Consider the following 27,141-nt stretch of genomic DNA (forward strand, 5'->3'; position numbering starts at 1 on the left):
AATTTGAGGAAATTCACGGGAGATGTTCCCGACATAATTCCAATATCAGAGTTAAGGATGGATGAGAATAAAAGGCTGATCGAAGAGCCTGAGGCAATTGTTGACCGTAGGACTAAGAAGTTACGACGCAAGATGGTCGACTTAGTGCTATTCCGATGGAAACATTCGAATGGGCCAAATCTCACTTGGAAAACAGAGGATGACATGATGAGTCGCTATCCACATCTGTTTGCTGATGCATGATTCCGGGACGGAATCATCCCAAGGGGGAGAGAATTTTAACGCCCGGGTTTCAGGGATAAGCATAATTGCCAATGTAATGGTCTAGGTCAACTATTGTAACTCTTTTTGATGTAATAAAGATGAAATATTTTAATTCTATGTGAATTATGTGTATTTGTGTGCTTATTACTTTATTATAAATATATATTTAATAAAGAATAAAAATGAGCGTCAAAATTAAAGTGTGAGATAATCCCGATATCTCTACATAAAGTTTTAGAATATGTCTCAAGGTTTCTGTACATATAAAGAATGCCGAAATCCGAGTTATAATGAAGAAGTTATGGCCCGCCGAAGTTTTACGGCAAACCGGCACGGCACCGGGAGACGTAAATAGTGAATTTACGATAGAATACTTTTTAGCCTTAGTGATCTAAACGAAAGTCGTAGAATATGTTAAACCAAGAAAATCCATAAATAGAACGCCCAAATCTGTAGATCTTGATTTACCTACGCGTGGATATAAAGAACGTCGAAAACGGAGCTCGTATGCGAAATTTATGATTTTTCTAAGTTTGAAGGCTGATACGCGATAGGGGGTGACGTGGCACCACCAGAATTGGACACGTGGCACCACCAAAAGGTTGCCACATGCACCAACTCGGCGATTCATGACTCAGACTCGGTGAGTCCATCAGATTTCTCCCCTATATATAGAGGTGTCGGGTTCCCTCATTTCCTCACCCCTCAACCCTCTTCTTTCTCTCTCTAAACTCTCTCTCTAAGCTCCCTAACCCCCCCCCCCCATAAAAGCCTAGGTAACACCCCTAGCACCCGAAGGAAGCCCCGAGGCTCCCGGAGTCCGGAGAAAAGAGCCTTTCGGCTCGGGAACGCTGCTCCAGCGAAGCCCGGTTTTCGAGAAAAACTCGCTGTAAGTGAGCTGTACCTATCCTATCTTTAGTTTAGCTTATGTTTTAATATAGGGATGTTATTAGGTCCTTAAAATAATTTTTTGGGCTATTATTATGAGTTATATTGAGACAATTAATTTGTCGCGGTTATCATTAGACTAAACCTTAGTGGTATCGATACTAGGTTTTATCGAAGGAAAATCGTTGTGAGAGTATCGAAGCGTTGTCCGAGTGCTGATTCACCACCTTTCAGGTGAGTGCATTGTTACTTTCAGCTTACACATAGATATGAAGTATTTAATATAAATTACGTGCTATGTGTACATAATATCTGAATACTTGCTATCTATGTTGGATGAATGTTTTATACATGTTTTCAAAGATTTAAACTGTATATGTATTTTATATCTACAAAATGTGTTGGGAAAAACATGGGTAGATGTAATAGTTGTGTGACAAAATAAAATAATGAGAGGCCTCGTTATAGATGTTATTGATGATCCAGTCATCTAGCGAAGTATAGATGACGACCACAGACTATTCTAGACAGTCCAGTGGAACACTAGCAGGCTCGCAACCTGTAGGTGTTTATTTGAACTGTGTGTTTATTTGAACCGTGTGCTCACTAGATGTACTCCATCCCCCACATGGTTGCCTTAAGGACATTTGTTTCTGAGGAATCCCCTTAGCAGTAATGTCCATCCCGATGATAATCCTTAGGATGGGTCCCTTATGATAGATGCTTAGGGACGTAATGTGAGGATAACGGGAATGGGTAATCGGGATTGTTTAATTTAATGAAGTTAATACACTTATTTATTGTGGGTTGAAAACCCTATGTGCTCACCAGGCTCCCAAGCCTGACCCACTCAGTTTTATGTATTACAGGTAGTGGCGCTTGAGCATAGATATGATGTTTGGACGAGGGATTACGGATATAGGCCTGTAGATATGAAATAATGTAGTAAGGCTTATATTGTACTGTTTATGCTTTTGATCTGTACGAACATGACATCCCGAGTCTTTTAATGAAATACATTTCTATGGAAATGGTTTTGATAAATCCTTATCATATTTTGTTTTGGGACAAATTCCGCAACACTTTTATTTAAAATGTTACTCTGATTTTTAAACAAAGCATAAACAAACCGGTCTTTTCTGGCCGTGATTTTGGGGATGTCACATTTCATGGCATAAAGGTGCAAACTTTATGACCATGGAAGCCCCATGCAAGCTTAAGGACGTTTTTATGGCCTTTTAAGCCCCAAAAGGCCATGCATGGAATTATAGTCCAAGACTTTACGTATTAATTGGGTGTTTAGGACCTAGATCTGGGTTTTCATGATTTGGGTCAGAGTAATAAGGCTTTTAGACAAAGATCTGTGTCCTAAAGAACTACGGTTTGAGCAAAACCCATTAAGAAGGACTATAAGCGGGTACAGTTGGAAAGTTTACCCTTAAGGAGGCATTTCCTATACTTAGAGGAGTTATGGTGTTTGGATCTGAAGAGTAGACTCTTAATATGTTAAGATGGCCCATACAGACAGAGGAACTCGTCGAGTCCATAGAGAAATTCGACGAGTTGAGTCATATTGTCCTGTTTTCTGTTTATGGTAGAACTCGCCGAGTCTGAGGATAACTCAACGAGTTGATTCACCAAATCGCGACCATTAGTAGCCAGAGAACTCGACGAGTCATAGGGTGACTCAACGAGTTAGATCGCGATTTCAGGGTTTTAGGACTCAGCGAGTTGATGAAGCAACTAGGCGAGTCGGGTCAACCCAGATTGTTGACTTTGACCAGAATGATGACTTTGACCAACGGTAAAATGGTCATTTTACCCTTAGAAGGATTCTTAGTTTTTGACTAAGTGTTTATTGTGAAAACTATAGTTGGGGAGTTATTGGAGCAGCCAAGATTCATCACTTGAGATTTCAGCAGCCAGCTTGAGAGGTGAATTTTCCTCCAGTAGGAACGGGTCGAAGGCACCAATGTCGGCCCATTTATGTATGTTAGTGTATGCCGGACTTAGGTCCAATGTCGGGCTTAGACCGATGTAGATTATATGTTCTAGACTCATGTTCGATGCTGGGGCAATCCTAAGGAATGTTTTTATGATTGATGTCTTCATGATTCTTGCATGTGTTTGTTTATATATTCCGGACTTCGGTTCGATGTCGGGGCAATCCCGAGGAATGTTTAGCTTATATGTTATGTGTTATGTGTTCCGGACTTCAGTCTGATGCCGGGGCAATCCCGAGGAATGTTTATATGTTTTATGTTATGTGTGTATGTCATATGCTTGTTGATATGTTAGATGTATACTGGACTTCAGTTCGATGTCGGGCGGGGCCCAATGCCGAACTTCGATCCGATGTTGGTCGGGGCCCAATGTAGTGGCAAGGCCCAATATATGTTATTATGTGTTTATATGTATGGTATGTGGTAGTTTGGGGAGACTCACTAAGCTTCGTGTTTATAGTTTTCAGTTTTTGTTTCAGGTACTTGCGCTAGCAAGGGGAAGAGCTCGGGATGATTGCATGGCACACACCACAATTTTTAGCTTGGGATATTTTACTCTGATTCATTGATATATGATTGATATTGGATATACTGTTTTGACACTAGAGATATTATGGTTTATATTTTGGATACATGATTTTTAGTAATTCTGCTTTAATTAATGATTTGAAAATGAAAATTTTGGACTATATTTTTGGGATGTTAAACTAAGAAACGAAAATTTAACCGAATATCACTAACCGATTTCGGTTCTGATTCAGTTTTGATTCCGATTTAGTTCTCCGATTAAAAATACTCATATCTAGATTAATGTTACCAAAATGACCATTTTATTCCAACTTTTATTCTCATCTTAATTTTTATTATATAATTACTTATTATGTGTTCACTAAATAAGTACCATCTTAAGTTTTCTTTTTAATTATATAGTATGCATGTGTCTTAAATATATAAATTTCACAAGGAATATTACATACCAACAATTTGTATTATTTTATTTAATCAAAAGTATATATATATTCTAATAAATGAAACCCAAAAATGACACATGTTAATTTTCTAGCATTCATTTTTGACACGTGATAATTTTCTATGATTCTTATGATTTTTTTTTTTTTTTTGTAACAAATCAACTTCAATTAAAAATTTAAAAATACAAAATCTTGTTCATAATAACATTTTCAAAATTTATAGTAAAATATTATGTTTATTTTCGGTAACAAATTTATTCAGATATTAGAATTATTTAAAATCAACAATACGCTGATTTTTTTTCACATTTATTATATTTTTATCTATTGATCTATATAATAATTTTTAAACATGCTACCGTAGTTTCCACGGGTTATAACCAAGTAATATCAATAAACATTTCCTGACAAATGTATCATTACCTCTCGTTAACATTAAAAACGGGGAGGAGCAAGAAATAGAATTTATATAAAAACAATAGCTATTTTAGGATTTTATAACCATCTAACCTAGTTGATTTTAGTTTAACATTCTAGTAGACAACCAAAAAATGATTAATGACTTCTAACCAAAAAATGATTAATGACTTCTAAAAATAGAAACTTTATCTAGTGTATATATTTATTTTTTTATAGAGTAAATTACATGAATGATCCTTATGGCTTGGGGTAATTTACATGTTTGGTCCCTAAATTATTTTTTTAACTCAAAAGGTCTCTATTGTTTGTTTTTGTTACACACTTAGTCCTTACTGTTTGTTTTTGTTACGCGTTTGCTCCTTGTCTTACCTAAAAACATTGTTATTTAAATAAGAAAAAATAATGAGGTAGGTAAGGGTGTGTTTATTTAAATAAATTAAAAAATCAATGGTAAAATAGTCTTTTTAGGTAAGATAGGGAGTACGTAACAAAAAACAAATAGTATGGATTTTCTGAGTTAAAAATATAAGTTAGGGACTAAATGTACAAGTTACCCTAAGCCATAGGGACCATTCATATAATTTACTCTTATTTATATTTTTTATACACGTGTCACCATTAAATTTGCTTATCGTATACATAAAATATCATTATAAATTTATGATAGATTATTATAATTTTATTGGTCATATATATATATATATATATATATATATATATATATATATATATATATATATATATATATATATATATATAGGGTTGGGTTCATGTGAGCAAGATTATTTTGTGAGACGAGAGGACCAATTGATGACCATTGATTAAGAAAAAAAAGAGGGTTGAGATTAAAACAGAAAATTTGATGGAGGCGGTGGCAAAATTGAAATTATCTTCAAATCCATGCTTAATTGAAATACACGGAGGGTTAGAGTTGTACTTTTCACTCAATAGATTGGATCTGATCACTTTACCATTCACTTCCTTCTTCTCCCTAATTTCTTTAAGTTTGTTAATATCCTTCTCCCCTTCAATTTTTTCTCGATCAAAATCATTCATCAATCTTCATTCCATAGCTTTTCAAAAAAATCCCTTAATAATCGCACTCATCATCAAGAAAACGAATGGATCAGTACTCAGAAAACCCCTAGCGTCGACAAAACCATAGGATTGAAAAAACCCTAGCCTCGTATTCGAGTGTTAGCTACGAAAAACATTACATATCACAGCTTCATCATAAATTATTGATGGTTTAACTGAATCATATTCAGATTGCAGGTATTTTATAATATAATTTGATTTAGGTGTTATTTTGATTGATTAATTAGAGGATCTGGTGAAAAACCATAGCCTCTTATTCAAGTTTTAGCAGTGAAAAACACTAGAAATTGCACATTCATTATATATTATCGATGGTTCAATAGAATCATAGTCAGAATGCATGTATTTTAAATATAATTTGATTTTAGGTGTTATTTTGTTTGGTTAATTTTGATTGTCTGGTGAAAGTTAAGTAATTTTGTGCTAGATAACTTGATATTATACATATTATGATTAGATAAGTCATATCTTGCTTCCCTATTAGATTTTGGATGTTCATTTGTTAGAAACTACTTTCTTTAAACCTTTCACTATGAGATAATATGAAATATTATGAAATTATGTGTGACATTACAGCTTTAAACATTACGATTATGTTGGAAACAACTTTCTTGTATCATCTTTGTTAAATGATGTGTAATATCTAATCTTATACATTTTGTTTTATTGGAAACAACTTCTCTTTGAACCTTTTTGTGAAGTATTGTGATAGTACTTGGTTAATAATGAAGCAATTCCATATATTCTAAATTTATGTGTCATATTCTGATTTAAAATATGTAATATTCTATGTATTTTGATTAGTTTTGAGTTTAAATGAAATTTTGTTGATTAATTAAATAATGCAGTACGCATACATTGAAATAAGATTTAATACATAAATATCTAGTCATTCTGATTTAACACAATTTCTTATTCCTTGTCATTTGGATTTTCATCTTTGTGATTATGATTCTAAAACCATATCAAATTTCCGGTCATCAACCATTCCTAAATAAAAGAAACGGAAGCTTATTATTCTAGCAAATGGCTTATTTTACATAATTGATTCAAAGTTTGTATCTAAAGTTATCTCTTCACTGATTTATCTTAGCATTTGATTTTGAGTTAATGTGTTATTATAGTTGAATTTATCTCTCTGCATGATTTTGAGTTACTGTATACACCTATGAAATATTCTATAAAACTATATGTTCTAATTATAGTATAGTTTCAGTCAAAATAATGAAACAATGCCATATATTCTGAAATTATATGTCATATTCTGATTTTAAGTATGTAATATTCTAAGTATTATGATCAGTAAAACTTGAGTTCTAATGTTATTCAGTTGATTAATTGGATAATGTAGTACACATACATTAAAATAAGGTTTAATACATAAATATTCTAGGCACTCTGATTTAACACAATTTCTGATTCCTTTTCATTTGGGTTTTCAACCTTGTGATTCTGATTCTAAAATCAGATCAAGTTTCAGATTATCAACCATTCCTAAATTAAAGAAACCGAAGCTTGTTATTCTATCAAATGGCTTATTCTACACAATCGGATTTAAATTTTGCATCTAGAGTTATTATAGGTTACATATAATATTATAATCTCTTCACCATTTTATCTTAGCGTGTGATTTTCAGTAAATGTGTTGTAATCAGCGAATTTATCTTTCTTTATGATTTTGCGTTAATGTATTCAGGTATGAAATATGTTATAGAACTCTATGTTCTGATTATACTATTGTTTTTAGTCAAAATCATTATGTATCTTCAACCATGTATTCTAATTTAGATATTTACTATAGAGTTATCTCTAAAAAGTCATAATGTAATGGAATATAATATTATACAACATGTTATTTAAACCTTGATTTATGTAGAATATGTGAAATCATCAACATATTTGCATCTAAATTTTAACTCTATAGGTAACTCAAAACTGTCATGATTATAGATTTTGAGTTATTATGTAAACTCAAAATCAACAAAAGTGTTCTAATATTCACACTATTGTTTATGATTTCATTAGACGTTTTAAGTTATTATTTTTATGCAAAAAAATTAGAATAAAATTCTATTGTTAATTATTTTATAATGTTACAAATTTTTTATGTGTGTTATTAATTGAATGTAGTCTGTATATTATGGATATTTTGTTCTGATAAATATTTGATTGCACTGATTTTTCTTTTCATGATGTAGGCAAACTAAATGCTAACCTGCATATGCACTAATTGACCAATCTATGGAGTTTGCAAAATATAATTGAGGAAAGCATCTTAACATGGTGCAAGAAGGGATGCAAGGGAATGAGGATTGTTGATCGATTTGATAAAATATTTTCAAGAGTTTATTCGTTATTAGGAGTATTATTCTCTTTGAATATTGGCTATATTTTCTATATTTTGAAAAAAATGTATGGTTGAATGTTTGATAAACAATAGTTATGGCTTGAAGGTTTGAAGATAAGTGAATGTTTAATAAAACAATATTTTGGTTGGGCAATATTTATATGTTAAAGAATAATACATATAATGTAATGATAGTAATATCCTTCACATATTATATGAGTTTAAAATTAAAGGTTATACGTATAATATTCTATTAGAATAATAATTTATGTTTTCCAGTTATAGTAAGTATATGTATAATACTCCAATAGAATAATGTTATGTGTTGTTTGCTATCCTATATTGATGTTTTTGTCTTGTTTACAACTTACGTCATAAGTCAAGCTAAATTTTATAAGTAGAGTATATGATGTTTTAAATCATTAGAATGTTGCAGTTTATGATGTATGATGTTGATAATATAATAAAATAATATTCTATGTTTTTTTGTTAAATAAATTAATTTAGTTACATGAAAAAATTGTGTATATATAGAATATTCTTATATAATAATGTTATATGTTGCATGTTTTCGAATAATGTTGTAGGTTTTCGATTGAAAATTTGATTTGTTACCTGAAAACAATATGCACATATAGAATATTCTAATAGAATAATATTATATGTTGTATGATTTCATAATCTATATGTAATATATTTTATTGTAATAGAATAATGTTATATGTTGTATGTTTTCAAAATCTACATGTAGAATATTTCAATAGAATAATGGTCTACTATTTTCTAAGTTATAAGTAGAATATTCTAATGCAATGATGCGTAATTAAATTTAGGTTTTTTTTAATAGTCATTTGTATGATATTATTCTAGATATTCTAACCATTCAATAATTAATATTGTGTTGTTAATATGTAATATAATGAAATAATGTTGTAATATGTACAATTAACTTACAATATGTAAGATTCTAATATTATATGTAATATTATGATATCATTATGTAATATTTTGAATTTACAATTTATAGTGTTACAATAATATATAGAATAATATAGGAAACCAAATAAGTTATATGTAAAATATTCTAATAGAGTAATGTTCTAGTTAAATACGCTGGAATATTTGAATTATATTCATTAGTAGTGATATATAACAATGTTATTTATTCTTAATATAGAATAATAGAATGATATTCTAACTTACAAATCTTGTCATTAATAAACATTAGTGTTACAGGGTATTTTACAAGTAAAAATAGCGTTTATAGAATATTTATCTTAACATTAAGATTATAATATTTAAAAAAAAAAAAAGTAGTGTCATAACAGTAGTTGATTATTTCATTAACAAAAAACAAACTTAAATAAAAATAATACATTTTTACAAAGTGATTAAAACTTAACATGAATTATGATTTATAAAGTATATCCATAACATTTCAGTTATAAAGAACTACCTATACAAAACATGATTTTAGAATATAAAACACTAACATAATAATATTAGATGTGTAATACGACAAAGTTAGAAATGTAACAACACGATATATAACATATATTGAATCAAACTAGTTGATTATTTCAACAAAAAAAAATCAAACTAGAATATTCGGAATCCAAACAAAAGAACCATCAGTTGAGATGAATTCAATATTTGAATAAGATTCTTCAAAATTATAGTTAGATAACATAATACCAAAAACCTTAAAAAATATATCACATGCTTGTAAGATCTATTAAATATTCATTCATCTCAGTACTTGTTAAAAACTTCTAATTTGAAATATTCAAGAAGGGATTCATTAGCTAAAACTAACTGCAACAAAAAATGAAAGAATTATTAGAATGAAGTACGATTTATACAAATATTTCAAACTGAAGTCAACATGCTATAGTAATGTAATTAATGATACAACATAATAATGTAGTATGTAATGTAATTGATCATAAAACACATAATGCAAACATTTATAAGAAAAATACTCTGAATCTAATGATCGTTTCTTGAGTACAATCAGTTACTACACATCAATAAGAGCAATCAATATTGTTCAAAGAGACATCTCTAACCTTTTGTGTTCGAAGAAACCATTTTTTACACAATTATAGTAACGATCATATTCTAGAAACAGGTATAAGAGAAGCAATTATTTTCTTTAGTATAACCCTTTTTCTGCAAGCTAACAACAAGATATCCAAACCAAACTATGTTGAATAGACCTCCAACATTATGTGTTTGAATAAGTTAAAAAGTTACTTTTAACAAAACTATGCTAAATTTAATAAAAGTAGTCAACATTGCAATAGTTTTCACTAATTGTGACTCATATTTTGGAAATATACTCATATTCTTAAAGAAATTTTAGTCATGAGAAGGGGTGATACATCTAACTCTTTTTTCATGGAGGACTTTCATCAAATATGTAGAATACATGTATAGTTTAAGTGAATTTGTTGAATAACAATAATTACTTTGGATACCTTGACAATTTTACGAAACACATTGACTGGAAAGTGTTGAAAATCAAACCTTTAAAGTGCTCAAAGTCAAACCTTGACAAATTATATAAAACATAAATGTGATAAATAGAAATCGAATCTTGAAAGTGCTCAAAATAGATCTAAAACAACTAAACAAATGTGATTTGATGAAGAATTGTTGAAATTGAAGATCAACGAAGAAAAACTACCATTTTTTTTGTTGAAAATGGATTATTATGGTGCTAAAAATTGATCCCAATCAATTCGATTATCAATTGCAGATGTAGAAGAATGGTTGTTGAAAATAGCCTCTATCTGATGATCACCCCCAAATGGCGATAGATGGAAATCAACCCCAATCAATTCGATTATCAATTGCAGATGTAGAAGAATGAAGAAGATGAACTCAAAAAATACAAAAACCATGAATTTAGAAGCTTTGATTTAGATAGGATACAATCATTCTTCGATCAATCAATCTAAAAAATTAAAGGATGATATGGTTGAAATAAGTGATGATTTAAGGAGATTGAAGGTCGATTACATGAGAAGATTAAGGAATGTTGATCACATAGGAGCGATAATCTTGGTAGAATAATCAGGGTAGATGAAGATGTTCTTGAAGATGACGTGAATATGATGCTAATTGTGTATCAGATCTGGTAGTGATGTTATATTTAACTTAGTGATTAATTTGCTCCTAATTAACTAATCAGTTCGATTAATTAGTGTTAATCCCTTTTTTTATAAGCCACAAGATCAAATTTGATGAAAAACTAAGATTTAGTCCCCATGTCTCACAAAATATAAGTGGTCTCAAATGAACATCTACCTATATATATATATATATATATATATATATATATATATATATATATATATATATATATATATATATATATATATATATATATATATATATATATATATATATATAAACACACACACACACACACACGTAAAATATAAACGACTAAATATATATACATAATAATTTTATTATTATTTTTTGCACAAGTTTTAAATTTTATTATAATATAGGTCCTAAACTCTCCAAACTTTTTCTACAAAATTGTCCCGCAATTAGTTTTTCTTTACAAATTAACTTTTTAAATACTTTTTTACAATTCTATAAAAAGTTATAACTACTTTTGCATTTTTTTTACACAACCTTCTTAATCTTCTTTTACAAATATATATATATATATATATATATATATATATATATATATATATATATATATATATATATATATATATATTAGTGTTCATCAATGCTAAAATGTTAATATTCTAATTAAGTGTAACATCCTGTGTATATTTATGATTATGTATGTTCAATAAATAGACATCATTATAATAGAATCAGATTTAATCATTATACAATTATACATTATTGGTTTGTGAAGATGAATATATATATAAGGAAAATAAAAAATAGATGTCGTTACAACCCACTTGGAAGGTAACACAAAAGAACACAACTTAGGTTCCACCTTTTGGAGCCACTAAGTTGGGAAAGTGCATATGATGATAAGAAAGTATTCGAATTTGATACGATCCCTAACGATTTACAATCTCAAAAGTCCCATCCATTATTCGATTGAAATTCTTTTTCTGGAAAAATGTGCATTAATTCATGTTTTTTTTGGAACAACAAAATATTTTATTAGGTTTGAGGGAGTGGACTCGCCACCCCTCTCGCCAAGCAATTTTTTAAATATAAAACACCACTCCCGATGATTCGCAAAGGGAAGCGTTAAAAAATGGTTGCCAAGTAATTAGCGAGAGGGGAAAGGAGAGAGAAAATATATTAATGGATTTTGATTGGTTTATAGTTATTGTTTTTTTTTTCTTTTTTTTTTTAAACAAACCTTATTAATTTAAAATACCATCACTCCTTATGAAATGCTAAAAAAAACATGCTAGAGAGTTGGCATAAAAAAATGATATGGCAACACAAAAAATGATGTGACGGTATGCTAAGGGTATTATCACTTCCTTCAATCTTAAAAAACTAATAAGATATTAGAAAAAAATCATGACAATAAAAAAGTGGTAGAAGCCAGATTATGAAGCCAAGAGCTCAATATTTGTTTTACTACACCTATAAGAAATCCAAATAAATGATCTATAAACAATATCATCGATAAACATGAATTTTTTAGATATAATGGTTCCAAAAACTGTTGAATTACGAAAATTTCACATGCACCAGAAAGATGTCATAACCACAACATCAAAGGTCTTTCGTTGTCCCTTTCTCAAAGCAATATAAGAGTGTGAACGAAAATCTGAGTCGGAATATGAATTCCCCACCAAATAACAATGTGCGGCCAAATCTCCGTGCACCGAGTGCAATTTCCACCAAATAGCAACTCATTAATTCATGTTATTTAATTATCTTAGTACTAAAACCATGTTTTGGTAAAAATAAAAAGATCTATTTTATTACGTAAAATAGTAAGGCATTTTAAATATGATTACAGTAAAGTTACATCTCGTTATATAGATAGAACTTTGTTATATAAATAAACTATTATCCCTAACAATAATTTTATAATATTATGATGATTTGTAATTTAATATTACTCTAAACGTATTTGGTTATATATATATATATATATATATATATATATATATATATATATATATATATATATATATATATATATATATATATATATATATATATATATATATAGAGAGAGAGAGAGAGAGACAGAGACAGAGACAGAGAGAGAGAGAGGTTCAGGTTCATTTGAGATCATTCTAATTTTGTGAGACCGTGAGACCAAATCTAAAAATAATTTTAAAATGCAAAATAAATGGAAAAATCCAAAAATTCTTTTTTTTAAATATTATTTTTGGAACTTGAATTAACTAAAAAAAATAAAAATAAAAAAAATCCCGTTTTTTTTTTGAAAAATACGTGAAATATTCTAAATAGAATATTACACTGACATATTCTAAAAAATAATTTTAAAATGCAAAATAAATGGAAAAATTTAAAAATTCTTTTTTTAAATATTATTTTCGGAACTTGAATTAACTAAAAAAAATAAAAAAAATTCTATTTTTTTTTAAATATGTGAAATATTCTAAATAAAATATTACACTGTACATATTCTAAAAATAATTTTAAAATGTAAAATAAATGGAAAAATCAAAAAAATTCTTTTTTTAAATATTATTTTCGGAACTTGAATTAACTAAAAAAAATTTTAAAAAAATAAAAATAAAATTAAAAAAATAAAAAAATGCGTCTCACGGTCTCACAAAATTAGGCCGTCTCACATGAACCTAACCCTATATATATATATATATATATATATATATATATATATATATATATATATATATATATATATATATATATATATATATATATATATATATATATATATATATATATATATGGAAAGAAAAATATGCTTTATGCGTTAATAATATTTTGATGATTTGTAATTTAATATTACTCTAAACGTATTTGGTTATTCACATTTATATAGAAAGAAAAATATTTTTATTGTGCATTAATAATGGCATGTGCAAATTCAGTGTGCCCATTCTTCTTTTGATTTCTTAAGGCAGTTCTTTTTTTTTTTTTTTTTTTTACTGAGTAATACGATTTGACGGTAATTTTGAGAAACCAGTAGCTATAAATATATAGCATTATGCTACAACGAAAATAGCGAAGATCACATAACCTCCGCAAGAAAATATGAAAGACTTTTCATAGCAATTAGATGGGAATCATGCGCGTCCGTTGGCGCTAACTTTTTTTTTTTTGTTCTTTCAGGTTGTATATGTACTCCAACATACCATTATATTGATGAAGATATCAAGGTTGTTAGGATCGGGATCCTACCTATGATCGTTTTTGGGTTTGCAAAATCGGAATCGTAAGATCGGGATCGAGATCCTAAGATCCCACAAAATAGAATATAATTTTAATTTATAATATTAATCATAAAAAATATTTCAAACATTTAATTTTTCGTTCAAAAGTTATAAAAACTTTAAAATATTAGACATAAGTCACAATAAAAATGATAAATGGTAGATTGGTAAAGGGTAAAAGACATAAAATGGTAAAAAACATTCATTTGAAAAAAAAATTAAAGGAAGGTAGGAACGGATCGGATCTCAATCCTACGATCTTACCTGCGATCCTACCCAAAATACGATCCTTTTACGATCCGGATCGTTTTTCATACATTAGATCGTAGGATCGTACGATCCTACGATCAGGATAGCGATTTTGACAACCATGGAATATATTTTTAACATATAAAAGGATTTTGGATAGATCTTATATAGAAATTTAGGAAATAAAGTAGTTGATGAAATAATTATTGTCCATGCAATTACATATCCATGGTTAAGTGTTTTAAATAGCCATTCCATAATTTAAAAAAAAAAAAAAAAAAAAAAAAAAAAAAAAAAACCGAAGATCAGTTAAAGAAAATACAAAGTGGGTAGGTCACCAAATCAGAGAGTGCAGCCAGTATTAAAGCCCATTAAGTATCATCATCCACGAAAATCGATAAATAATTAAGCACCTGAAATACATAAATAAATAAATGTCAAGATTATTGTCCGGAAATTATTATATAAGATTGCAGTGTTGAAACTTAAAAACATTCACTCGCATTGCATTTTCCTTCTTGCTGCAAGACATCCCACCAACCTCATATATATAATAATAATAAGGTTAAAAATCATTTCTAATATATAATTATAGGAATGTACAATGTTATTTTTGGTGTTTAATGATAAGAAAATCAAGATCACCGTGTCATTATCGTGAGTTCCAGTATATACAACTTGATTTTGCTCATGATTGTGAGGTAGATCAGGGTTTGCTGAATCACTTCCAAAGCCTATTTGTAAAAAAAAATATTAATGAATATTTTATAAATATAAATTATGGAAATAAATGAATAAGTAAAAAAATTTAGTACCAAACTGAAGAACCATCCCTGGTGCATCAATGGATTTTCTGAGTTGGACTACATCCTCTGTTATAACTCCATGTCATTCCCAAAAATATTTAACTTTTATATATGTATATATATATATATATATATATATATATATATATATATAGAAAGAGAGAGAGAGAGTTAGGTTCAAATGTTTTCAACAAGTATTGTGTGCCTAAATGCACCAATCACAATTTAGCAAATTATTAATTAATTTTTTTAATACATGAGGGTAATTATGTAATCTTTCATTTTAATTCCTTATTTATTCTGAATCTTATCCCTTTATATTAGGCAATGTTTTATAACTGATTTACTTATCTTTAATGTAATTTTCTCTATATAATCGATTTTAACGTCCGATCCACAAACACAGATCACAATTGTCGAATACATAACCTGCCGATCAATTTGTGTTACTTATTCGATGTTCATACTGTAAATCGGAACCAGGTATTGCTACATATTTGCAAGCATCTGTCAACGATAATCCTGATATTGTTGCAAACGTCCCCCACACACCCTTTTACTATTTTTATATATACAAATGTATTAAATCTGATAATCTTCCAGGAAAACGATGATCAAAATCTCAGGAAGGATTTGGATAATGTCAATGATCCCAAGAATCCGGTGAATCAAGTTGTGAAGAAAATAAGAAGATGTAAAACATGCTTTGGAGTTGGTCATGATAGTAGGAATTGTCCTTTCGGATTGAAGAAATCATAGAACTACAAGAACTTCATCAAATTAGTCGTTTTTAGATATTATTTAGTTTGATTTCAGTAAAATAAAAGTAATTTTTGATGAATTATATGGTATTATCAAGTTTCAGTTCAGTGTAATAAAGTGGTCGTTTGATGAATTATATGTGTCTTTCTTTAAGTATTATGGTTAAAATTAATAAGATGTTCGTGTTCTCTACTATATTTATGTGTTATATGATCATACAGGTTATCATTCCAACAGAATATCAGAGCAGATTCGAGTTAATAAAAATTATTAATGCGTGCATTGATTCGAGTTAACAAAAATTGATATGTTTTATAAGTCATATTTGCTATAGTATTCTGATAGAATTATTTCATTCCGATAACATGCAGAGTTTTTTAATGCATATTTATACAACATTCTAATAGAATAATTTCGTCAATAAAATATTCTGCAACTTTTCCTTAAAAAAAATACATAATAATATTGTTAAGTAGTTAATATAATGTATTGTTGGAATTTTTTATATTTGTAATGTGAATATAGTACCGTATGAATATTTTTTCCTTTATCATGTTTTAAAAAAAAATCAAATCGGAATCATTTATTTTTATCAATGATCCCTAATATCAAGGTTTTTAATTTGCATAGAATCTGTTTTCATCCCTATCTAGTTTGTATGACATTATTAAATATTTTAATTTTTCAACTAACAAAGCATATACAAACACTCTCGGAATTTCTTAGCAATGGGCGATCAAGAACCAAATGTCAGTAATCATATTTATGAGGAACATTATTTGGCTAGTGATGATGACAATGGAATTGAAGATTTTAATTTTCCTGATAATGATACACTATATAATGACGGATTTCAAACAAGAGAAAGCAGTAATCCTAATTTAGGTTAGTTTTTTGATATTTTGTTTAATTTTTCATTCTATTTTCAGATTCTATATTGTAACAAACATGTTAAATGTTAATATTTTCATTGCTGAACATACAGAGGATGCAAATAATGATGAAGACGAAAATCACTTTGTTGATGAAGATATAGAGGTTAATATTGATTACAGTGAAAGTACTAAATTCAATTCAGGATACTGAAGTTGTTACAGAAAAAAGTTAATGCTTTCAGAATAATATTTATATAATTCTTTCAGAATGATTATGTATTTGCTATTTTAAACAGGACAACCACATGTTACTCATGAAGATACAAAGTTTAATATTGATTTCAGTGAAGGTACTAAATTCAATTCAGTATATTTTAAGTTTTACAGAAAAAATAAAATTGTGTTAGAATAAAATTTATATAATTTGTTCAGAATAATTTTATATTTGCTATGTTTAAGCAGGACAACCACATATTACTCATGATTATGTTTCTCCTGGTGGCACCTTGTATTGGACTCCGATTGTTTTAGACGACATCAAACCAAAAGTTTCATCAAAATTTAATTCATATGGTGAAGCAGAAACAATGTATAGAAAATATGCATTAGAATTTGGTTTTGATGTCAGGTTTGGAAGAGTCCAAAAAACGAAAAATGGGATTATTACAAATAGACATCTTGTGTGCAATCGGGAAGGTAATCCGAATACTAGTAAACTAGATACTCTAGATATTCAATATAAAAAGACTCAAAGAAGGAAAGATTTATTTAGGAGGAATTGTAAAGCGAAAGTTGTTTTAGAAATAATTCTCGGTACTCTTACATATGTCGTGAGTGATTTTGTAGAGCGACATAATCATGAGTTGTTTAGCAAAGGCAATATGCACTTATCTCGTTCAAAAAGAAAACTTGATTATTCCCAATAAATTTTCATTCATAATTTGTCAAAACAAAACATTGGTCCTGTAAAAGCACATAGACTGTATAGTGCTCTTCAGGTTGGTCCTTCCGTTCGAGGTGGATTGGTTACTGATTTCAAGAATGCTAGGAGGAATCTTAATTGTTACATAGGTGGGAGGGACGCGAAATTCCTTGTTGACAAGATGAATGACAGGAAGAAAAATGTCCCATCATTTACTTTTGAGTTTAAAGTGTCGAACAAGAGATTGAATTCTTTATTCTGGGCTGACAAAACAACAAAGTATAATTACAATTCATTCGGAGACGTTGTATCACTCGATGCCACATTCAGCATGAATAAATATTTATAACCTTTAATACTTTTCAATAAGAATTTCATTATTTTCAGTTATGTAAACTAATATTTTATTTTTTAAATAGGTATGATATGGTTTTTGTTCCGTTTACCGGCATCGATAATCACAAAAAATGTGTAACATTTGGTGCTGATCTTTTAAGTAGAGAAGATGGAGTTTCTTATGAATAGTTGCTTAGAGCTTTTTTGAAAGCTTTTAGAAAACAGCCTCAATTGGTTTTATCTGATCAAGATCCAGCTTTGAAAAAAGCTATAGATAAGGTTTTCCCATTGGCACATCATAGGTTATGTATGTGGCATATAACGAAGAAGTTGCCAAATAAGGTATGCTTAAAACGAATATTATTCTTATTTTTTTGGCATGACTCTACAATTATTTTCTCATATTCTACCAGAATATTTTGTTTTAAACATAATCAATTGCATTAACTCTTAATTTTTCTTATCATTCTTCAATGATTTTTTAAAATTCTACATTCATTATCTCATATTCTACCAGAATGAATTCATTCTAACAAAATCAATGTCTGTAACTCTTACTTTTTGTTATGATTCTACAATTACCTCATATTCTGACAGAATCAATTAGTTTAACTCTTACTTTTGATATGGTTCTACAATTATTTTTCATATTCTACCTTCATGAGATCATATTCTAACAGAATGAATTTATACAGATTTTATCAATTGAAGATGCAACAACCAATCAAAAATTTCGAAAGCGTTCTCACTCTATAATTTGGAATTCTAAGCTGGAACAACATGAATTCGAGAATGTGTGGTGTCGGATGTTGGAGGAGTTTAAAATTACTGATAACACTTGGATGAATACAATGTATGGATTGCGAAAATCTTGGATCCCCACATTTTTCAAGCACATTCCAATGTCTGGTCTTATGCGAACTACATCGCTGTCTGAAAGTCAGAATTGGTCATTTCAAACCACGACATTAACCGGTTCTTATCTTGTCATGTTTATGATGACATTTGAATAAGTTATGGAACAACAACGACATAACCAAATTCTCAATGATTTTAATACTGTCACCACTTTTCCTTAATTCATTACCCGTACTCTGTATGAACCTCATGCTTCAAATGTATATACACGAAAGATTTTTTATCAGGTTCAGAAGGAGATATCAAGATCTGAAGATAATTGTTTCCAAAAGAATGTGATATCTTCCAACGGTGTTGACACGATTATTGTTATGGAGAAAACAAAGAAGATAACTATTAGGCAAACAAATGATGCCGATGTTGATGACAAAGATGAGGAATACAATTACGATTGTCTTATAAGGGATACTGAATACACAATATATTTTTTTTCACATTAATTGTCATTTTATCATTTGCATTTAAACACTAAAAATTTACAACTTAAACATTCTCACTAATCATCTTATATTTTCCACGTCACACACTCAACCAAAGATGGTTCGTTCAAATGTACTTGTATGCATTTTGAACATGTAGGTATCTTATGCAGACACATATTTTGTGTTTTTAAGTTTTATGGCATGGAACAAATTCCTGAAAAGTACATTTTGAAACGTTGGCGTAGGGATGTTATTCCAACAGAATTATTGAAAAGACGCTTCAATAATTCTTTTGACGATTCTAATTCCGACATGACTACTAATGATATTTTTTTCAACTGTTGACCGTTGTGTGTCTTTTTTGAGCCATGATGCAGCAAAGTTAAAGTTATACCTCGACGAACAGAATAAGTTGAAAAAAAAATTCGTAGACGACTGTCCAAATCATGATCTACCGACCAGAGCAGATCATTTCAAGAAGCTTTTAGGCGTGGTTGGTCCTGATGTAGAATCTGATGTTAATGACATTCAGAATCCTACAAATATTCGTAACAAAGGCTGCGGTAGTCGTGGGAAAAGATTAAAATCTACAAAAGAAATGATTGAGAAGGAAATCTCGAAACCTAAGAGAAAATGTGCTACATGTGAATAGATGGTTCATCATGACAAAAGAAATTGTCATCTAAAGAATACCCAGAAATAAGTTCCTTGTTTTTTTTTTGGTTTTATTAGAATGACATTTCATTTAATTCTTTCGGTTCACATTCATTGTTATCTTTTGTCGTTCAATAAAGTATTCACTTTGATTACTATCAACGATGACATTGTCAATCAACATAACAATATTTATCTTTTCTTATTACTTAAAAATAATCATAAAACGTAATACAAAAATTCATTCCATTGACTGTATAAATTCATCTTTTTCAAAAATGTTAATACAAAATTTCCATCGAATGTTTAATTTACAGCAACATATACAACTTCTTTCAATCATTTTAAGATTGATTTTAATGTTAACAAAAATGTTTTATTGTTTAGTGTAGTTTACAAACGATATCTGCAATTTTTATACAAGAATTCATTATATTTATATTCTATTTTCAAAATGACTATATATTACATAAACGTATTCATTCCAACAGAATTTTATATATACACATACATTTACACACACATACTTACTTTTAAAGAGGGTACATTTTAATGAAAAAAGATACTTACTTTTAAACAAGGTACAATTTAATGAAAAAAGATCCAATCGTCATCCACATCCAATTAACATAAAATTAAATCAATATAACGTATTCTACCATAATCATAACAAATGCTACATTGCATCATCATCATATAATCTGTAAAAAAACATTCTAGTCACAATAGTCACAAAACATTATTAACCACAACATTGAATTATATTAACAAGATTATTAGAAACAAAAATACATCAACACATGCATTAGTAATGTTAATTTGCATTATATGAAAACTACATTACTAACAAGAACCTTTGATTTTCACAATGCACAACATCACCATCCCAGAATTTAAACAACGCATCAACACACCCTTTATACGCAAATTAACATTCCATTATAAGATATAAGCTTAAATATGATAACATTACTTTATAACTTCTGATAGACAAACTACTTTTTCAAACATCTAACATAAGGCAGAGTCATGTTTCAACACCCAAAAAAACAAGTTCAGCTCATGACATATCAAAGTTTATCTTACAACTTATTAAATACCACTCCAAATTCTTACCTACGACCCTTTGTTTTTCTTTTTTTCTTCCTGTTTTCAGCTGACTCTCTTAGAAGCATATCTTGTTCCAAAATATCAAGCTTATGAAACGCTTCAAAATCTTTAACTGTCATAGTATTGAACTTATTGAAATCAGATGTCAACAATCTTGCCATGTATTTCATCCTTAACTTAATTGTAGCACTTACATCAGCAGGCATTTTACCTGTAAGACCACACTCCCAATGCCCTTCATTTTCCCCCATGTAAGTAACCATATGCCTCATGAGGTATATTCCACATTTTGTTCCAGCTTTTTCGACTAGCCAATATATGTTCATCACACGTCCCGCTTTAAAAGTTAACGCTTTTGCCATTGGATGATGTTGTGATGTCAAGTAGTTGCAAAACAGTTTTTTCTGTCATTAATTACAACAGATACATCAAACATACTCTTATAATATTCCTTAGAATGGAAAACTATTGATCAGAAATTTATTGATTATCTTACCACCAGGTTTGGTATCATGCCATACTTTCTTTCCAAAGTTCCTGTTCTCTTCACATGATCTACTATGTAGTACAAACTTGATCTCAGATCAAAGATGAGTAAGTAATACTTTCCATCATCAACTATTGGGAAGAAAACCTTATACACATTCAAAGAAGAGGTTAATTTAATATTAATTGATGCCACAAATATTATATTGATAAAATAAACTTACAAGTGCAACATCTCTAAAACTTGGCTTCACATCACATTTCTTAGTGTAGGTTCGCAATAAAGTAGCAAAAAGCCTACATTTCATATCTTCCGACTTTAGCTCATTCAATATATCTTCTGTCTGAAAAACCCCACCTCAACATCAATATTAATTCTACAAACATAAATTTGAATTAAAAATTATTTTACAAAATAAATTCATACCACAATAGTTGTAAAAACATTCCATGATTGAATTGATATGCAAAACCCTGGTGCAGCAAATGACCTGTTCCAATGTCCCAAATCTCATCCATGTGACAAAAATTATGTATAAAATCAATTTGAATACATTCATTTTAAAAATTATAGAAATATAATAGGTGGCACATATATAAACATATATATAAATACGGACCCATCATCTCTTTCAAATGCAAAAACTGAATTGCATATCCATGTTTCATCCTTAGTTAGTTTTTCCCCAACCTTAACAATTCTTTCAATATAGGGCGAATGAAAGACTTTTGCCTTTTTAGGAATACGTTTTTCCCTTTTGTCATTATCATCATATCCTGCAGCATTATCAACAGCTTCTCCTATATTTCTTCCTACCAAATTATCCCCACTGATTACTGACATTCGCTTTTTCTTTCTATACACCTGTAACTCAGTTTCATCCAAAAACTTAATCATTTCCTCATTCACCCCTGGAAGTCGATGAAACTGAGTCATTGTTAAAGTAGTTGTATCAACAGGTGTGGTATAATTGACTTCTTTTTCTGTATTAACTTTAGTAAGTATCAATCCTCCAACAGGTGAACTATTTCCTTCACCGCCATCACCTATATCATTCATATTTACCTCATTAAAGCAGGCAGGCTCATGCACTTTTTTGTTACCTGACCCTTCAAACACTCCTTTGAAAAGTTCATTCATTTTCTCCATCCACTCATTTAGCACCACACTATGAGGGAATTTATCCAAACCATCCTTCAACTCAACCTCCATAGTACTTTTCTCTATTAGAATTACCCCATAACTATGCTCTATAACAGCAGCATACGCCTGCAACACATATAATTAATAAATAATAACATTACAAGAATATGTACTATATATTCTATTAGAATATATCATTAACTATTAGTTTCAGAATATGTACTTCAGATTCTACCATAATATTACCTCCTCATCTCTAAAATCCCTCTTAAAGCTTAGCATTTGCTGTTCTTCAGCTCCTGTTTCATCGCCCATATCGACATCATCATGCCCATCTCCAAACTGCCCCCGAACCCTCCCAAACTGATTTCCAATCGTTGAATCTCTAACAATTTAGCACTGTTTATATGCCCAATAAAAGGAAGCCTTTTGTCTATCTTGATAGAATACTTCATGTTACACACGTACACCAACTAAAAAAAAACATTAACTTAATCAATACATCAATAATAAATCGATACGAAATATATATTTTCATATAAAACTATTTCAAACTTACAATCAGAAGTGTAATAGGACCACTGTAGTAGCTTGATTTGTCATCCCTTTTCCATAGTTTTTTTCTAGATCCCAAACAATCAAGCATATATTTACACCAATTTAACTTTGAAAAGTCTTCTACCAACACCACTTTTATTTGATTTGTTCCCATCAACATTGACTCTATGAAGTTGTTAACAAATAGGGTCAAAAAATTCAACCTAAACATCAAATTATCCTTTGTTGTAGACTGAATCCTTCTTAAATACTCCTCACCATTGAACTTATCACCACTATATTCTCCCCTCCATTCTTCTAGAATTTCATTTCCCTTATCACACAATGGTAACTCATTGATGTCTTCTCCACCAAATGGCAACCCCATCATATCATGCATTGTTTGTTCTGTTATCTCAATAACAGAGTTTTGTAGGACAAGTCTTTTACTATCTGCATCATAAACATCTAAAAGATAGTAGCTTAGTTGTCCCGGATAACTTGTAATATTCACTTGCAGAATTGATCCAAAACCCATTCTCAAGATTGCTTGTTTCTGTTCCGGCGACATTCCCATAACAGTTGCAGTGATGTTATCACATTTCATTCTGGTTGGAAGGTATCTTAAACCAGGTGGGTATTCCTTATTTGTTTTTCTAACATTATCTTCTTTTTCCTCTTTGACAGATTCAACAATTGCCTTATTTTTTAAATGTTTTACGATTGGAACTCTATCAAATTGCCTCTTCGACCTTATCTCTCCTTCCAAAAGTAGTGCATTTAAAGGTTTAGGAGTTGTCCTTTGTTCAACTGATTTATCAAGTTTTTTCTTTGACCTTCTTTCTCGGTTCACATGTTCTTCTTCATGAATTTGTTCTGATACAACACACAATAGATAGCATAATGTTTAGGATTAGATAATTTGGGATTAATGTTTTATAAATTAAGATATGCCTTATATTATAACAGATTAAAAAATTATTTCTATAACAAAACCATCATACACACAAAATACCGATTCAAACAGAATAAAACATTAACATCACACAAATATATTATAATATAACAAATTCTAACAGAATATAAAATTAAATTATTCTACAACAATCAAATATTGTTTATTCAGAATTATACCTGAATCATATTCACACTCATATGCAACATTACATTCTTTTAGAATATTACACACGTAATCTTTTCCAATATATAAGATTTTGATTGTTTCAGTTTAATTCATTAATCATCTACAAACTTTGATTCGGTTACAATTTAACATTTTTATGTTATGCTAATTAACTACTTACACGGATAAATATTCATTACAAAGTTAACTAATAAAACAAGTAGGCTAATTCTACAAGAATCAAATACATTTAATTTAGAATTCAATCAGATTCATACAATCAAATTTCACACTAATATATAATATAACATTCTATTAGAAGTGTTAAATAGTGAAACAAGTAGACTTATGCTAGCAAAATATCAACCATTTTCAGGTTCATATACACAGAACATTCTATTAGAATATGAAACATGTAAACTTATTCCCCGTAAGTTAACTATGATTTTTTCAATTGAAGTCATTAATCATCTACAAACTGTGATTCCATTACAATTAAAAATCTGTATAAAATGCTAATTAACTACTTCAATATAGAAATTTAGTGTACAATGTTAACTAGTAAAACAACTAGACTTATGCTAGCAGAATATCAGCCATGTTCATGTTTGTATACACATAAAATTCTATTAGAATATGAAACATGTAACCTTATTCCACATACAGGAACTATCAATTTTTCAGTTTCAGTCATTAATCATCTACAAACTGTGACTCCATTAGAATTAAAATTCAGTATAAAATGCTAATTAACTACTTCAATATAGAAATTCAGCTTACAATGTTAACTAGTAAAAAAAGTACACTTATGCTAGCAGAATATCACCCATGTTCAGGATCTTATACACATTACATTCTAATAGAATATGAAACACGTATACTTATTCCACATACAGGAACTATCAATTTTTCAGTTTCGGTCATTAATCATCTACAAACTGTGATTCCATTATAATTAAAATTTTGTATAAAATGCTAATTAACTACTTCAGTATAGAAATTTAGCTTACAATGTTAACTAGTAAAACAAGTACACTTATGCTATCAGAATATCAACCACGTTCAGGTTCTTATACACATTACATTCTAATAGGATATGAAACATGTATACTTATTCCACATACAAGAACTATGATTTTTTCAGTTTAAAATGCTAATTAACTACTTAAATATAGAAATTTAGATTACAATTCTACCAGAATATCAAAAATGTTTAGGTTCATACACACAGAACATTCTATTAGAATATGAAACATGTAACCTTATTCAACATACAATCACTACGATTTTTTCAGTTTTAGGTACTAGATCATATACAAACTGTGATTCCATTAGAATTTAAAACCTGTAAAAAAGCGAACTAACAACTTAAATATAGTAATTTAGTTTAAAATTTTAACCAGTAAAACAAGTATACTTATTCTATCAGAATAACAACCATGGTCACGTTCATATAAACAAAACATTCTGGCATAATAGCATACACAGTAACGATTCTTAATAAAATACGAAAAAATGACACATTTTTCTTCCAGACCACAAATCATACATGCATATAATAGATTTCAAAAACACTTCCTAAATTCTACTACATTTTTCGAACTAAATAAACATTAAATACCACAAAAAAATTGTTACCTTCAGGCTCAGCAACGAAATCTTCATTGTCGTCTTCAAGATTCAACGCCGTTTCTACTGTGTTCTTGAAATTTGACTTAAATGAACTGGATCGTGTACTCCTCATTGTTGCAGAATACCGTTAATATAAGCCCCCAAATGTCGATTCCGTCTTCTAGGGTTAAATGTCGATATTTATAAGAAAACCCTTCAAACGATCTTTCGATTTTTGAAGATTGATTACAATAAATCATAATTTTTTCAACCTCCTAAGGATTTGGGTTCTTGATTATGAGAGTAAGCGAGATATTTGGGATTATCGATTGATCATTCCATATTATCCACCGTTTCCTAATTAAATGACGGGGCAAAATACCATTCCACTCTTGTTTGACCGGTCAATTGATTAAAGCCTATTTATTTGATTTTTTTCTATTTAATTTAAAAAGAAAATCACTTTCTTAAATTACCACAAATGATTGGCCTACAATCATTTACATGGCACACAATACTTAACAAAAACAAAATAACCTAACCCTATATATATATATATATATATATATATATATATATATATATATATATATATATATATATGTTTATTTTTATTTGCTATAAAGAAATGAAAATAATTCAATACCAAGTCGTCTATGTTGATCTTCCCAATAGTTCTAAAAATTGCATTGAATAAAGATCTTTCCACCTACTATCAACAAAAAAATCACTTAAAGAGTTTGTTGATAATTGATATTTGAGAAAAAAAAACTTACAACATTAGCGGTCATCCTTAAACGGTGTCTAATATC

General features: G+C 29.1%; 1 protein-coding gene across 2 annotated transcripts; it reads right to left on the reverse strand.

Moving 5' to 3' along the window:
• Positions 1-21,232: 21,232 nt before the first annotated feature.
• On the reverse strand, positions 21,233-26,886 carry LOC145008455 (uncharacterized). Of its 2 annotated transcripts, XM_078967062.1 has the most exons (8): positions 26,357-26,886; positions 23,305-23,531; positions 22,535-23,184; positions 22,342-22,405; positions 22,139-22,258; positions 21,925-22,062; positions 21,623-21,832; positions 21,233-21,540 (listed from the first exon to the last, which is right to left on the reverse strand). In XM_078967062.1, exons 2-8 carry the CDS (start codon positions 23,371-23,373, stop codon positions 21,484-21,486), a joined length of 1,308 nt encoding a protein of 435 aa, XP_078823188.1. In that variant the 5' UTR covers positions 23,374-23,531; positions 26,357-26,886; the 3' UTR covers positions 21,233-21,483. The 2 variants fall into 2 exon arrangements, with proteins under 2 accessions (XP_078823188.1, XP_078823189.1); XM_078967063.1 differs by lacking the exons at positions 21,233-21,540; positions 21,623-21,832; positions 21,925-22,062; positions 22,139-22,258; positions 22,342-22,405 and adding an exon at positions 23,618-24,471 and having other exon boundaries at positions 23,055-23,184.
• Positions 26,887-27,141: the final 255 nt, after the last annotated feature.

The sequence above is a fragment of the Lactuca saligna genome, chromosome 8 (assembly GCF_052625555.1).
Source record: "Lactuca saligna cultivar CGN05327 chromosome 8, ASM5262555v1, whole genome shotgun sequence".
Lineage (NCBI taxonomy): Eukaryota > Viridiplantae > Streptophyta > Magnoliopsida > Asterales > Asteraceae > Lactuca > Lactuca saligna.